We start from the raw sequence: 13,295 nt of genomic DNA, 5'->3' as shown, positions 1-13,295 counted from the left end.
CATGTGTTTTGCAGGGTACATGACAACTGCCCTAGCGTGCTTGTAAGCATATGGCAACTCTTTTTTTACCGAAATATTTTTTGCCATTTTTTTAGTGCTACATGGCAACTGTCCAGTGTTAGTAGGTGGCAACTCCTAAAGTTTTTCAAATCATGATAACTATAGTAGACCAAACCATATATGGCAACAGCTGCAGTTGCAAAATGACATTCGGCACTTGACCTAAGATGACAACTGCAATTGAGCAACCATGGCAACCGTAGTTCAGCAACATGGCAACCGAAGAGGTCCGGACAATGGCAATCGCGGCGGGACGCATGGTTACTGACACGCGGGGCATGTGACTCTCAGGCAGGGAGGGGCGACAGCCGAGACACGTCGTGCGGGCCGCGTGCTCGTGCGGGACGATCACGCTGCACCAGACGTGCGGGCTATGGCTGTGCGCGCCCGTACGCGGTCATGCAGGCGGGGTCATCTCCGTGCCACACAGGGCGTGCGGCACAACCACCAGATACACCACACGTGTGGCAGTTATCGGCGTCCTAACCTTTTTGTCTGAACACACTTTCATCAACACGTGGAAATGGTGCTTCACCAGCCACAAGTCATCTAAGACAACTCCATCCCAAATTCCGTCGCACAAGAGCACAAGCACGGTTTCAAATAAACTAACATGGAAGTCACACTGGCACCCGGTACTGCTATACAAAATCGCCACGTCCCAAACAGAGAGGGTGGGTCTATCATCCATGGCTACATAGGATGCACACTAGACGTCTTGCACATTCCAGTCACTGATTCTTGTTTCTCACTTGCCTAGATGAGTCAAGATCCTGCTGATGATGGCGTCTTTCTTACCAGAAACTGGGAGTCCATGCGCCGTCAAGTAAGTTTTCAAATCCATCACCGTCATGTCCTTCAGCTGCAAATTAAAGATTCAGAATTTTGCAAAACAAACGTTAGCGTGGTTAACTTAGAAAGCTTTGGATGAATGGCGTCATTCAGGGATATCAAAGAAGCAGCACATCCAAATGTAATTCATGCTTCGAAGGTGCATGCATAGTTTGAACATGTATAACCTTCTCATTTTCTGCGGATCACTTTTCAACAAAGCATGATTCTTGGTGGAACTATAGTTCCTAAAATGCCAAGATCTGGCATATTACGCTCACTAGTTTTGGAATTACAGCATAGGTTGTAGAGTGGGCGACCAGCAAAAGACCAATTTATCCAACAACAGTTTGCGTATTGAGCAGATTTTCGTGCAAACACAATCTTTGTAATATAACCTGACTACTCACCTTCCCATTATCAGCAAGGTCTGCCCAGTCATAAGCCGCGCTTTTCTGTGAAGCTGCATCAGCAATTGCTTTCCTCTTCTTTGAGGCCCCACCTTTTGCTGCTGCTGCCTCAGCTTCCTCTTGGTCATAGTTTTCACCAAACACTGCAGCCTTAAATTCTTCTATAGCTTTAACTACTCCTGGCCTAAGATAAGAGTATAGGAAATATTCCACGATAAGGTACGGGGCGACTGTTGTATGTTTCTTTTATAATACAAACAATATGTTTGATAAGTAAACCTTCGGCTTATTTAAGCATGCCCTAGATTGTGCTTTCTTATATAAAGAATAAAAATATCTTAAGCCTATTTCAGCATGCACTAAATTATGTTTTCATCATCACTGTCCCTGTTTGGATGCAGGAACACCAAGATGGTTGACTATAGTTATTCAATAATTTGCATTTGCAAGAAACAAATGGCGGAATTAGGATGTAGCATACACAATTGACAAAATAAAAACATGTACCTAGCCAAGCCTTCTTCATCGGGCAGGGTCTCATCCTTTATATCCGGCATCTCATCCTCACCTAAAGCTAAGGCCTCCAAAATCCCATAGTGTTTTTGCAATCCTGTTCCATGAAAGAACAGAAACCACAATCGGAATAATGAGAAATTCACTGAATTTAGAGTCTGTGCATCAACTTAGTTCTTAATGCTCATTGCCATGCTAACCCAACAAGATATAGAGCTACAACACATCAGCAAGCAATCCTGGTCTATATAGATTGTAAGACAAGAGGCAAATCTACAAGTGGAACACACACATAAGTTACGAGTAGTTCTAACAAAAACTAAAATCAATTCTAGGTAGTGATTTACCTGGGTTAGCAAAATGGCTTACTGAGAAATGCTTCAGGTCAATACGTCTCAACAGATTCGAAGCTTTCTTTATTTGCTCATCTGTAGCGCGAGGTGCATCCCCAGAAGTCAGATGAACCTGCACATAAGTGTAAAATCATTCTGTTGCTTAAGAAGGGAAAATACAAAAGCAGCACCAGTGGTTACCTCTTCAGGATATCTAACATCATCCGAGTATGGAAGATAGATCATGTGCATTCCAGGTGGCTCATCTTGACCACTCGAAGAAATAACCTCTTCCTGTTTTTCAATCCCAGTGTTTATTTCGGAAAAGAAAATAGTTGGAGTTATGAAATTGTAAATCCAAGAAGTTCAGAGCCACAGACAGAAAAATTATGATGCATAATACAAAAAAAAAGTGGAATGTGATGCAGGAGTAGATAATTTTCACACCATCCACTCGAGTCTTATCCTACAAGTGAGAAATGGGGAGAAGCTGGAACATGACAGATTGGAAAGTTGAGCATCACAACAAGAGGTGTTTGTAGAGCTAAGTCATTTTGGGTTTATTACAGATTACCTCATTATCTCACTGAGAAATATCCAAGTAATTAGTTGAATGAAGCAATTAGAAAAAATTCAGGGAAATGAAGCATGAAGAATAATCATTTTTGTTGACGTAATCAAACCCAGATATTTCAGACATAGTGCTGTGGGTGCCTAGAGATAAGCTATCATGTGATGCATAGAACAATCATGTTACACATCACCTTGCCAGAAATCATTTTTTATGGAAAATAAGCAGCGTTTTTTGTGTGCAATTAACACCATTTGCACTATTACATTGAACAGATCTGTTCCTAAAGAGGTTGGTCATATCATACACGTAACCCAGACTAAAAAGTTTACCATAGTAATCATTGCAAAACAAACATAAACATGGAAAATATATCTTACTTGTGCAACAAGGGCTACAAGCCGTGGGCGAGTTGGGGTCCCGTAAAATGCAAGTGCAAACCTGAAATCATACATATCATAATTCTAAGTTTGTAAAACAGATCGCATAACCATAAAAAGAAACACGAAACACTACATTTATGATGCTATAAGCGTGTGTACTCTTGTTAATTTCCAGCCACTTGTATGAACATCTTAGTCTATGCCCAGCCACTTGTTTGAATAAACACATGAGAACATGTACAACATGAGTACATGACACATGATAGCTAGTAACATAGAAAGGTTTGCAATGATGGGTTGCTACAGAACATTATGTTAGTAAGGTAAGTGATTATCTGTTGGTGTGGCCAAACTCTTATTGACTTTGGCACCTCCCATACACAAAAAGAGACGAGTAAGTTGAACATACATGCCAAAACGACAACCTAAAAAAATGTTTCGGATTTTTTAGATCCATTCGATTCTATGAAATCTAAAGTAGATCAAACACACAAGCTAGTATTTAGACTACTAATCTAATTAATATACAGACCCAACAGAAGTTACAAGGAACCAATTAGGCATAGCACGAGGAAAACAGATAAATGGCATTGACTGGGATCCTACAGTTTAGAAGAGTGCCACCAAAGAACCCATTTTAGATATATGACCTAAAAGAAAGTAACTTTCCCTGTTGTGTACCATATCACCCATTACCATGCTTTTCACATCATAAGTCACAACTCCTTTATCCTTTCATTTTCCAAACAGCCAGCAGACTACAGATCAGATCATCAAAAAATATTTCAACAGAAGACACAACAAACAAACCCAAAACTTCAGCAAACAATGTTCCAACCACGTGTATTCGAATTCATTACTTGTCGTGAATAATACCTCAACATCATACCGAAGTGGATATCCCCAGAAATTATCCCAAACAACGAGAGAATGTAATGTGAGAACGAATAATCCAGATTAATTAGAACCAATAATCCAATACTAATTCTTTTTAGTGCATCCTTATGATTCAGGATAACTTCATGCACATTCATAGGTTTCAGTTCTCGGACAAGCTTTCTTCCTGAAGTGGTCATAGAAGTTGTGGCAGGATCGGGAATAGGCGATAGTGACTAACCGTCCAAGACGCAGCATCGAGCTATGTAAAGCAACGAAAACACGAGTGCTTCCGAATATTTGCTGCATCAAAGCAAAGGAGGTAAATCTAGCATGCACCCATCATTCAACAACCCTAAATATTTTCAAGAGATCTATTTAGTTACTAATAGCACAAAGTAACTAATCACTGAGCGAAGTATTATATTTTCTAAGAGAACTAGTCCTTCAGCCTGAACAAGAAGTAGTATGCACTAGAACCACCAAGTCAAACTACAAAATTGTCATCACATATAATGAAAACGTTCCCATCAAGGAAAATACTGAAAGTTTACAACTGTTGATTATCTACCTCAAGTTAGAGAAGCACATATAATGAAAACATTCTCATCACAGAAAATATTGGAAGCTTATGAACAAGATTATCAGTCTAAAGATAGAGAGTAGAGACACAAATGGTCTGGACTCTGTAGAAACAAAATAATAATAGTATTTGAATGATGAACGTCATGCACAAAAGAACAAAGTACCCTTAGCAATGACAATATAAGGTAGTGTTATTACCTCATCACTGGGGTAAATAAATGTTGATGGACTTAAGTTATGATAATCTTTTAAGCAATCCAATGGCTTGAACCCTAAAAGGCGAAGATGATGACTTGAAACCCTCTTCACATCAGACAATTCACGAACAGAAAATTTCACAACTTTACTGCACAAACATGAATACATAAGAGTGCTTTAAGATCACAAATATAAGCATCAAACTGAAACAAGAAAACAAATAATGGAAAGATTGGTGAAGAAACCAGGAAGCAGATACTGGAAGTATAACACAAAAAAATCTAGAAATTAAAAAATACATTATTACATGATACTGTATAAACATATGTGTACTTACTCATTGTATAGCTGGAAGCGCTCTTGAGGAGCCTGAAGAAGGGCCCCAGTATCATTGCATATGAAAGACCTTTCAGTCTGTATAAACATCATTTTATGTGTTAAGAAAATGTAAGCAAAAAGCAACTGCAAGAGAAGAGTTGCACTGCAAATCTTCCCTAATAAAAGGAAGTTAATAACAACGAAAACTCTCACTTCCATAAGATATGCAACATCTCATTATGCGAGTACATTCAGGAACAGATTCTGAAGAAGAAAAAGCCCAAAGATTGTTTACAATATGTAAAACTGTTGAATGTTCTGTTATGCCCAAGAGGCACAGAAATGCTTAATCTATAATGGTAGTCCTCTACACAATGACTAGTCTTGATCCGTTTCCTTTTTGTGTGGCAAACAGATGGCACCTCAACCTCAACTCCCTTGAAGGTCAGGAATGCATGACCATAAAATAGTAGCTCTATGATCCAATCAGATTATATCATGTAGCTCTCAGATCCTTCAATCATGAATCTGAATAATTCGAATTTTCCAGATACCAACAGTGTGGCTGTGTAACTTTTCTATCCATTTGACTATTACTCGTTATTAAATATTATTGACCATTTTGCAGCAAATTCACAGGGACACAGTACACTTGGAGAGGGCTTCGAGAGGGCATCAGAGAAGAATCCATGACCTGCGGGTGGGGGTGTACGCCCCCACGTTATGGTCATGGCCCTGGGCCATGCGGCCAGCCGACATGCTCAGGATAACAACATGGCTGTCCATTCAGGATGGAATAGGATAGACATTAGTTAGTGTGCTAACGATTTGGATATGGCTAGTACACTAGAGATATAGTAGTGGTTACAGCAGGATAGATGCATGTGCCGTACATGTACGTGGAAACCTGTTCGATTAAGGGAGGTCTTAGGTCTTAATTATTCTTGGTGCATCTTAAGCTTGAATTGAGATCCAACTTGTGGATCAAGTTAGTTGTACTATATAAAGGACTAGCGTGTAACCGTTTTAGGCAATCAATCAGATAAAGTTCCAATAAGCCTTAGAGCCTCTCTTCCACATCAAGGACTAGGTGAGTGCCCTATCCCTAGTTTCCAAACCATTATCCTATTCTTATGCAATTTATCAGGTTGTGGAACGGTCCATAACACCCCAAAACCAAACTGTGTGTTTGCATCTCCAGCTGCTTAGGTAAATGCACACTCAAAACATCTGGAAGTGCTGGGTACTGATCCTATACATAGGTTGCATCAATCTTTTGCCCTATAATGGTAAGAGATTGGCGTTGCATAATCTGGGTCTACAATGAATCAGTTACCACACTGTCAGACTATAGAATGTTGCATCATCAACCATGAAAACATTTTCACTTCCCGGTCAAACAAACCAAATATCCTTAGAAATTAGAGCAGGAAAAAAATTGCTTAGATGCTCTTTCAACATTATCCAAGAGATGGTACTGCATAGCCAGGATGCTATCTACAATTCTGAGCTACCCTCCATCTGGAAATGCCTTCAGTCAAAGTTTTCAAACTTTGACTATAAATATTGTTTCAACTATTTAGATTCAGAACTTGTAAACCATATGATACATTTTTCTTGAAAAGTACTCATACTATGATAATTTTCTTGTGTTATGTATGCATACTATTACTATAGTAAAAATTAGTGGTCATGGGTAAATCTTGAAGACCATGTCAATATCCGAAACGACATGTATTTGTGATACAGAGGGAGTATGACTTAAGCCTACCGTAAGCTCGTCACAACTTTTGTAATGATAGCATAACAAACTATGAAGGCGCATCAGCAAAATCCAAAAAAGAAAGCAACAAAGAGCATATATTTTTCACAGAGCATAACTTTACCTTTAATGGAAGGTTACTGATCGAGTCAAGCCACGTAATCGTCCCTACAAATATAGAAGTAACACATTTATGCTTAAGTTACAACAACTTGTAAAGAAGCATTTGAAAGACAGAGTCAGAGCATACCTGGAGCAGTTGGACGGATTAGCGCATATGTGTTCACCTCTATGCAAACATCATTTGTAATTGCAAATGAGAGAGTTTTGACTTTGCGCTTTTTCATCATTCGCTTTCTCAGTTGATCGGTCATATCCTCCAGCCTTCAAAGAACAATACTAGAATGAGGGCTCGAAGTAAGTGGGTCTAAAGAAAACTATATCTAAGTAAAGTAAAGCATAAGCATAACCTTCCATAATGATTAGGGTAACAGACCAGTAGCATAAAAATTATGATGCGTACCAAGAGATGCTAAGATATAGCTAGAGCCTCCGAAAGCTCTACAGAGTTAGCTAACCATTCTTGTTGATGGACCAAGCAAAAAATCCATTCAAGTTTTTGTTACGGGCGCATCTGACCTACAGGCGAAGATCTAAGACAGCAACAGCAGCAGCATCTGAACCCAGTTTGGACGGTAAGGTGATAATCGACTAGGACTCCTAGTCCTTGTTTCAATGACCCAATCAGGAGAGGCGCCTGATTGCAGCCGAGAAGAGTTTGTATCCTAGTAGCAGTTAGCTACATATTTGAGTATTACTAGTTGGCTATATGCCTATTGTGTATGGTATCCTTTCTCCAGGGTCTGCTATATAAGTGCAATGTATAACTAGTTGAATTAAGCAACAAATAGATTCTCCAAGTCACAAGTGTTCAGAGCCTTGCTTCGCGGCTGGGGAAGAGCCATGCCGCGTGTACAAGGGTGAACCGCTCTTCCTTGTGCGCAAACCACAATTCTCGCCTACACATGCATCCACCTCTTCCCTACACCCGAGCACATAATGGTTTTACAGCTGGATTAGTTCACACAAGAAGTGCACCTGAGGTTACTTAACCTAAATTTCATGCAGAACGGCAAAAAACCTTATGGAAGCATTTGTACGCTTAAGCAAAGATAATAAGTTTTTTTTGGTGAGAACAAAGATAACAAGTTAACCATTCAACTTCAGTTGTTTTATCCTATGTTCTTATTATTTGGAGGACAATGCACAGAGTTGACACCCACTACGGACAAAATTCATGGTAGGACAATAACAAGTCTACATAGTCACAAGAAACAACAGACTGTATATTTGTTCTCAGATCTGGTTCTGAGACACAGATTATCTCCATTCAACAAAGTTGCAAGTTCCCACGAGCACCAATATTTTTCTTTTTTCTTTTCTTTGCGCAAAGTAATTAGAAGAATAAGATGCCATTGAGTATTTACATTTGTATCAACAAGACAAAAGAAACAATCGACAAGTAAAATTGGTGCTTAAAGAAAGGAAATTACTTTTCACCAGCAGATGGCACGTACTGCACTACTTCATCTCCCTCCAGACCAATCAAATCCTGGGAGATGGAAGTTGCTTAGCATTTGGCACTGATACCAGGGGAGAGGAGAGCTGCGAAAACTTACTGCATAAAACAGGGACATGTTGAAATCCTCATCAGGCCTACTCAATGGAAGAAGTTCGATAGACAGGCCCAGATCTTGTGCATCCTGAAGATAGGCAAGTAATTATAGAACAAAAACATAAGATCATTAGGACCATACAATATTACTCCCTCCGTTCCAAAATGTAGTGCGCCCACGCTTCTCAAGGTTCAACTTTGACCATAAATTTAACCAACAAGACCGACTGCGGCGGGAGCAAAAATTATATAATTGAAAACTTCGTTTGAATACGAATTCGTTGGTATAACTTTTGCTCCCGCCACAGTCGGTCTCATTGGTTAAATTTATGGTCAAAGTTGAAGCACGGAAACCGAGGACGCACTATATTTTGGAACGGAGGGAGTAATTTGCATCTGTGGGCTGCTTGGTGTAAAAACAGAATAGATTTATGTGGCATAAACAAACTTTTGCACGTTGAATTGTGGTCCTAATCATATCAGTCTTTGCTGCTCCTGTAATACCACCAAAAGGATCGTCCTCATTGGTGAATATGAGGATTCTCTTACTCACAGTCTTCACAGATCTGACGAATGAAAAAAGAAGAAAGGTGAATCACTGAAGTTGAACCATATAGGTGTTAACCATTACATTAGATGATAGGTTGATAGCTAAAGCACCTAAAGGATGCTGCATTCACTAACACGTGAATTTATGCTTCAACATCCAGCAAAACACTGTTAAAGCACCTAAAGTATATTACATTCACTTATAACTAATAAGTATAATGTGCACAATGATCTAGCTGATGCAAACTAGATCGTGCATAATATATAGAAATTTAAGCTTTACTGCTGAACTGTATCCCCCAAGAAAGTTATAGACAATACTTGTCATGTATACAGGCTACACCTCAACAAAGATGTTTAATGCTACTGGAATGTGTTAATTAATATAAACTACGGCATCTGAGAAACAAAGGAGAAAAGTGAAGTTACCCTTTACGCAGCAGTGCCTGTGCAACCCAAAGAGCATTGTACAGGGTATTCTCTCGAGATCCAGAGGTTATTCCATACCGGCTTCCAATGTTATTCATAAAAGAATCTTGCACAAGTGAAAACAAAGATTATAATGAAAACATAGTTGCTGAGTTCTCTCATACACAAGTATCCTACTCCAATTTTATCCATAGAGCCTTTCTGTTCAGGCCAAAACAAAATGAAATAAACATCATGCTTACAATGTTCATGTACTGATACTAATGATATTTCCTAGCTAACTTTCCAAAAACATGGTTGCCTCACAATTTTTTAGTGACCAAGAGAATACAAAAGATGAAATCAACATGAGATGTAAAATGCCAGAATCAGTTGAGATAATACAATGTCTGAGTTTCAGTCTTGTAGCATGATTTTTATGCATGTGATATATGGTATAAGTAAACCATCCAACTGTACAATTTCAAATTTTCTGCAAGTGTTATATACAAATCTGCTACATGGAAGTAGCCCAGCATGTGTATCACTCGAACTCTGATCGGCTGTGCAAAAAGAACAATTCATTAAGTAGCATTACCTTCTACACAAGAAAATTCTTTAATCAGTCTTGCATCAGGCCTATCAAGTTGCTCTCTTTCTGTGACATTGTAAACATATACACCAGCCAGCTCCTGTAAATTTTTCTTTTCTTTCTGCAAGAGTTATGTGATAGCTATATCAAAGAAGAGTACCATGTAATAATAGCATATCAGTACCACTTTGTAAGCGTTCAAGGAAGTTGCACTTTGTAAGGAACATCATAAAAAGAATCTTATCAGATATTAGTAATCTACACAGTGCAAGACAAACAGTTTAGCTCAAATTTTCACACATTTAACTGCTCAATAGACAAAAGAACAAATCATAGCAACATGTCACTCTTTCAACACCTGGCAGTTCTAATCAGTTCATTTGTTGATGAATGAAAGTGGATTTCAAAGACATAATTGAAATCTTCAAGTTCAGTGTCCATTCATCAGGCCTAGTAACAGCAGATCTATCAAGTAAAACTAGGAAGCAAAGTTGTCACAGAGAGCAATACACCAGCGAAGATTAAGGTCTCAACCAACAGGTTGGAACTCGAAAACCTCGCCTTTGCCTTTAGTCCGAACAATCACTTGCAGTAAAATCAGAGGACTTGGACCAGTGAATAAATAAACTAATAACTAATCAAGCATCGAGTTAAAGCTTACTACTGTGAGTAGCAACTTACGGTGTTAAAGAAGCATATTGCAACTTCATCACGGGATCTCCCGATAATCTGCATCTTCAGAGACTGCGTGATGCAGTTCACTATGGTATGGAAATGTGTCTCCTGCTTTTCATCTGGCTGCAAAGAACAACAAGACCAAAATGCTACATTACCTGTAAATAAATATAACCACAGAACTTCACACAAACTAAATATCGGCAAATACAGCAAGCTCCTATCCTTACCATCGTATTATCCAAAATCGTTCACTCTAAACCATAACCTAGAGTCCTGGACCTAAAGCAAACCCTCGAAAGCATACAGAGACTAGCTGCCTACTTTGCGTGTGCCGAAAACCAGGCATACTACTTGTAAGTTGCACCACTTTGAGAAAGTTATGGTCAAAATACATGTTATATGCTGACTTAATTGCAGAATCAACAATGCTCTGGGGCTGTGAAACTATGCGCATATAAGCTGCTTGTGCTTCACCTTGGCGGCGTTGGCGGGGGTGAACATCCTGGGCGAGGCGTCTATGAGGTAGACGACCATCTCCTTGTTGGCCTCCCTCTCCTGCATCCAAAACCACCACACGCTAGCATCAAAACAAATCGCGACGCACGCAGCAATCGAACCCAAGATGGAAAATGGGGGAAAGGATAGCGCGGAGCAGGGAGCGTACATGGAGGTTGTCGTCGTCCTCGTCGCTGTCGTCGCGGAAGATGCCCTCGGGGTCCAGGTCCATGGCGCCGGCCGGAACTAGCACTCGCGCGGGGAAGAAGGGGGTGCGTGGGGAACCCTTCCGGTAGCTTCTGGAACCTTCCTGGTCAGCGGAGAGACGAGGCGAGTCTTCCTGGTCACGGGAGTCGCGAGGCGAGGCGGTGGCGTCCGGGTACTGGACGAGCGGCGGCGCCCTCCTCGTCGGCGGAGACCTGGAGGAGCGGCGGCTGGCGGGAGTGGGGGAAACTCGGGGACGAGTTTTTTCTTTTTCTTTTTCTTTGACGGCGGAGACGGTCATATATTGGCAGAGGCCCAGTCCACTCCAGCCCACCTGTCAGCCCGCATCGACGACTCCCCTGGTAGAAAATCCAGTGCCTTGCTACGGGCTACGCCATCCGTTCCTCAAAATAACCTTATTCTAATGGCGAGTGCTATTTCTCAAAAAAAAAAAGTTTAATGGCGAGTGCTAGGTGCCGGCGCGCCTGTCCACGTGCGTCCAGGGAGAAAAGCGTCCCCTGCCCCCATTGCGTCGGTCGACCTTTCCCGTGTCTACCCTCCCACGGAGGGCGCCGCTCCTCGCTCGTCTCGCCATCGACGTGCTCGCAACCCCGGTGTCGTCGTTGAAGCTAAATCTCATGGTCGTTTTGTGGCCCTCGTCGCCTTGATTCAGCTTCTGCCGTTTGCAGCTCTTCGTCAGCTGGTTCCAAGACGTGGCCTCGTGGTTGTAGCACCCTTGGTCATCGTCGTCTGCTCGTCGCCGGCGTCGGCTTCCACCACTGTGTTCATAGAAAAAAGCTTCAGCAACAAAAAAGGGGGTTTCGTTGGTGGTAGCCACAAAAACCAACAACCATTCCAGCAAAAAAAAAAATCATGGTTCCAGCAGAAATGCGCCATCGTCGAAGGTCGCGAACAAATCTCGCCGATTCCAGCTCTGCTTCAGATGGTTGTAGCAAAAATGGTTGTTGGTTTCAGCAAAAACAGCAATGCGCAAAAACAGATGGCAGCCACTAGTCGTCGTCGCCCCCAACTCCTAGCCTATGCAGCAAAGTCAAATGTTGGATCCAACCAAAATCAAAAGTAGTTCCAGCCCAAAATTGATGTAGCAAAGATCATGCGGCGAGGATACCACCATCCTCTGAGTTTGCAGCAACATTGAAAGCTGGTTCCAGCAAAAATGTAAAGTGGTTCCAGCAAAAGAATGAATGCAATAAAAATCCACGGTGGACACTGCCATCGCTGACCACCACCAACCCTCGTCGATTGAATCAAATCCCTCGCCCGATTCCAACACCGCACCTTATCGGTTGCAGCACGTCCCCCGCGTCGCTGTCGGTCCCAGCATTTGTCGCCGCTGGACGCAATAGCCTCCGCCACGGACCGGCTGCTCCACTGCCGATGAGCCGCCACACCCCCGCAGGACGAGCATCAGGCTCGTCGTCGCCATGCAACCCCGCCACACAGCAGGGGAAATCAACGAGCTCGTGCAGGGCCCCTGTATGGGTGCTCACGCGCAGTCGGATGTGGGGGTGAGACTGCAGGGCGCGCGAGATCGAGGGATGCCATGGCAGAGCAATGAAGAAAAAAAGAGATGTGAAGGAGACGATAGTCTGACATGCTCGATTGGAAGAGATAAGGCAGAAAAGAGGGAAAGCGGTGCTTGGGCCCCACTAGACACGTGTGTGGTGGAAGGTGACCGCCGCAACGTTTCGGCCGGCACGCCGGGTCTAAACGTTTTCCTATTTTAATACAGACTATATAGAGAGCAAAATAAGTAAATATACACTTTAAAATATATCTATATACATTCTTTTGGGAAAGTGCTGATTTGGTTAGTTTTGTTTTGAGTTAGTGC

At 41.5% G+C, this 13,295-nt stretch overlaps 1 protein-coding gene across 1 annotated transcript; it reads right to left on the bottom strand.

The window, feature by feature from the left end:
• Positions 1–570: 570 nt before the first annotated feature.
• LOC123119433 (ATP-dependent DNA helicase 2 subunit KU70) lies at positions 571–11,721 on the bottom strand. The gene is made up of 19 exons (XM_044539238.1): positions 11,406–11,721; positions 11,216–11,296; positions 10,745–10,861; positions 10,070–10,184; positions 9,493–9,598; positions 8,963–9,080; positions 8,519–8,602; positions 8,393–8,451; positions 7,090–7,223; positions 6,964–7,007; positions 5,097–5,173; positions 4,760–4,907; positions 4,218–4,279; positions 3,098–3,158; positions 2,348–2,440; positions 2,162–2,279; positions 1,809–1,911; positions 1,302–1,485; positions 571–922 (listed from the first exon to the last, which is right to left on the bottom strand). The coding sequence occupies exons 1-19, from the start codon at positions 11,466–11,468 to the stop codon at positions 809–811; spliced, it is 1,881 nt and encodes a 626-aa protein (XP_044395173.1). The 5' UTR covers positions 11,469–11,721; the 3' UTR covers positions 571–808.
• Positions 11,722–13,295: the final 1,574 nt, after the last annotated feature.

This window comes from Triticum aestivum, chromosome 5D (assembly GCF_018294505.1).
Source record: "Triticum aestivum cultivar Chinese Spring chromosome 5D, IWGSC CS RefSeq v2.1, whole genome shotgun sequence".
NCBI lineage: Eukaryota > Viridiplantae > Streptophyta > Magnoliopsida > Poales > Poaceae > Triticum > Triticum aestivum.
Note: the sequence above shows the minus strand (reverse complement) of the source record. Positions and strands in the feature narration are given on the sequence as shown.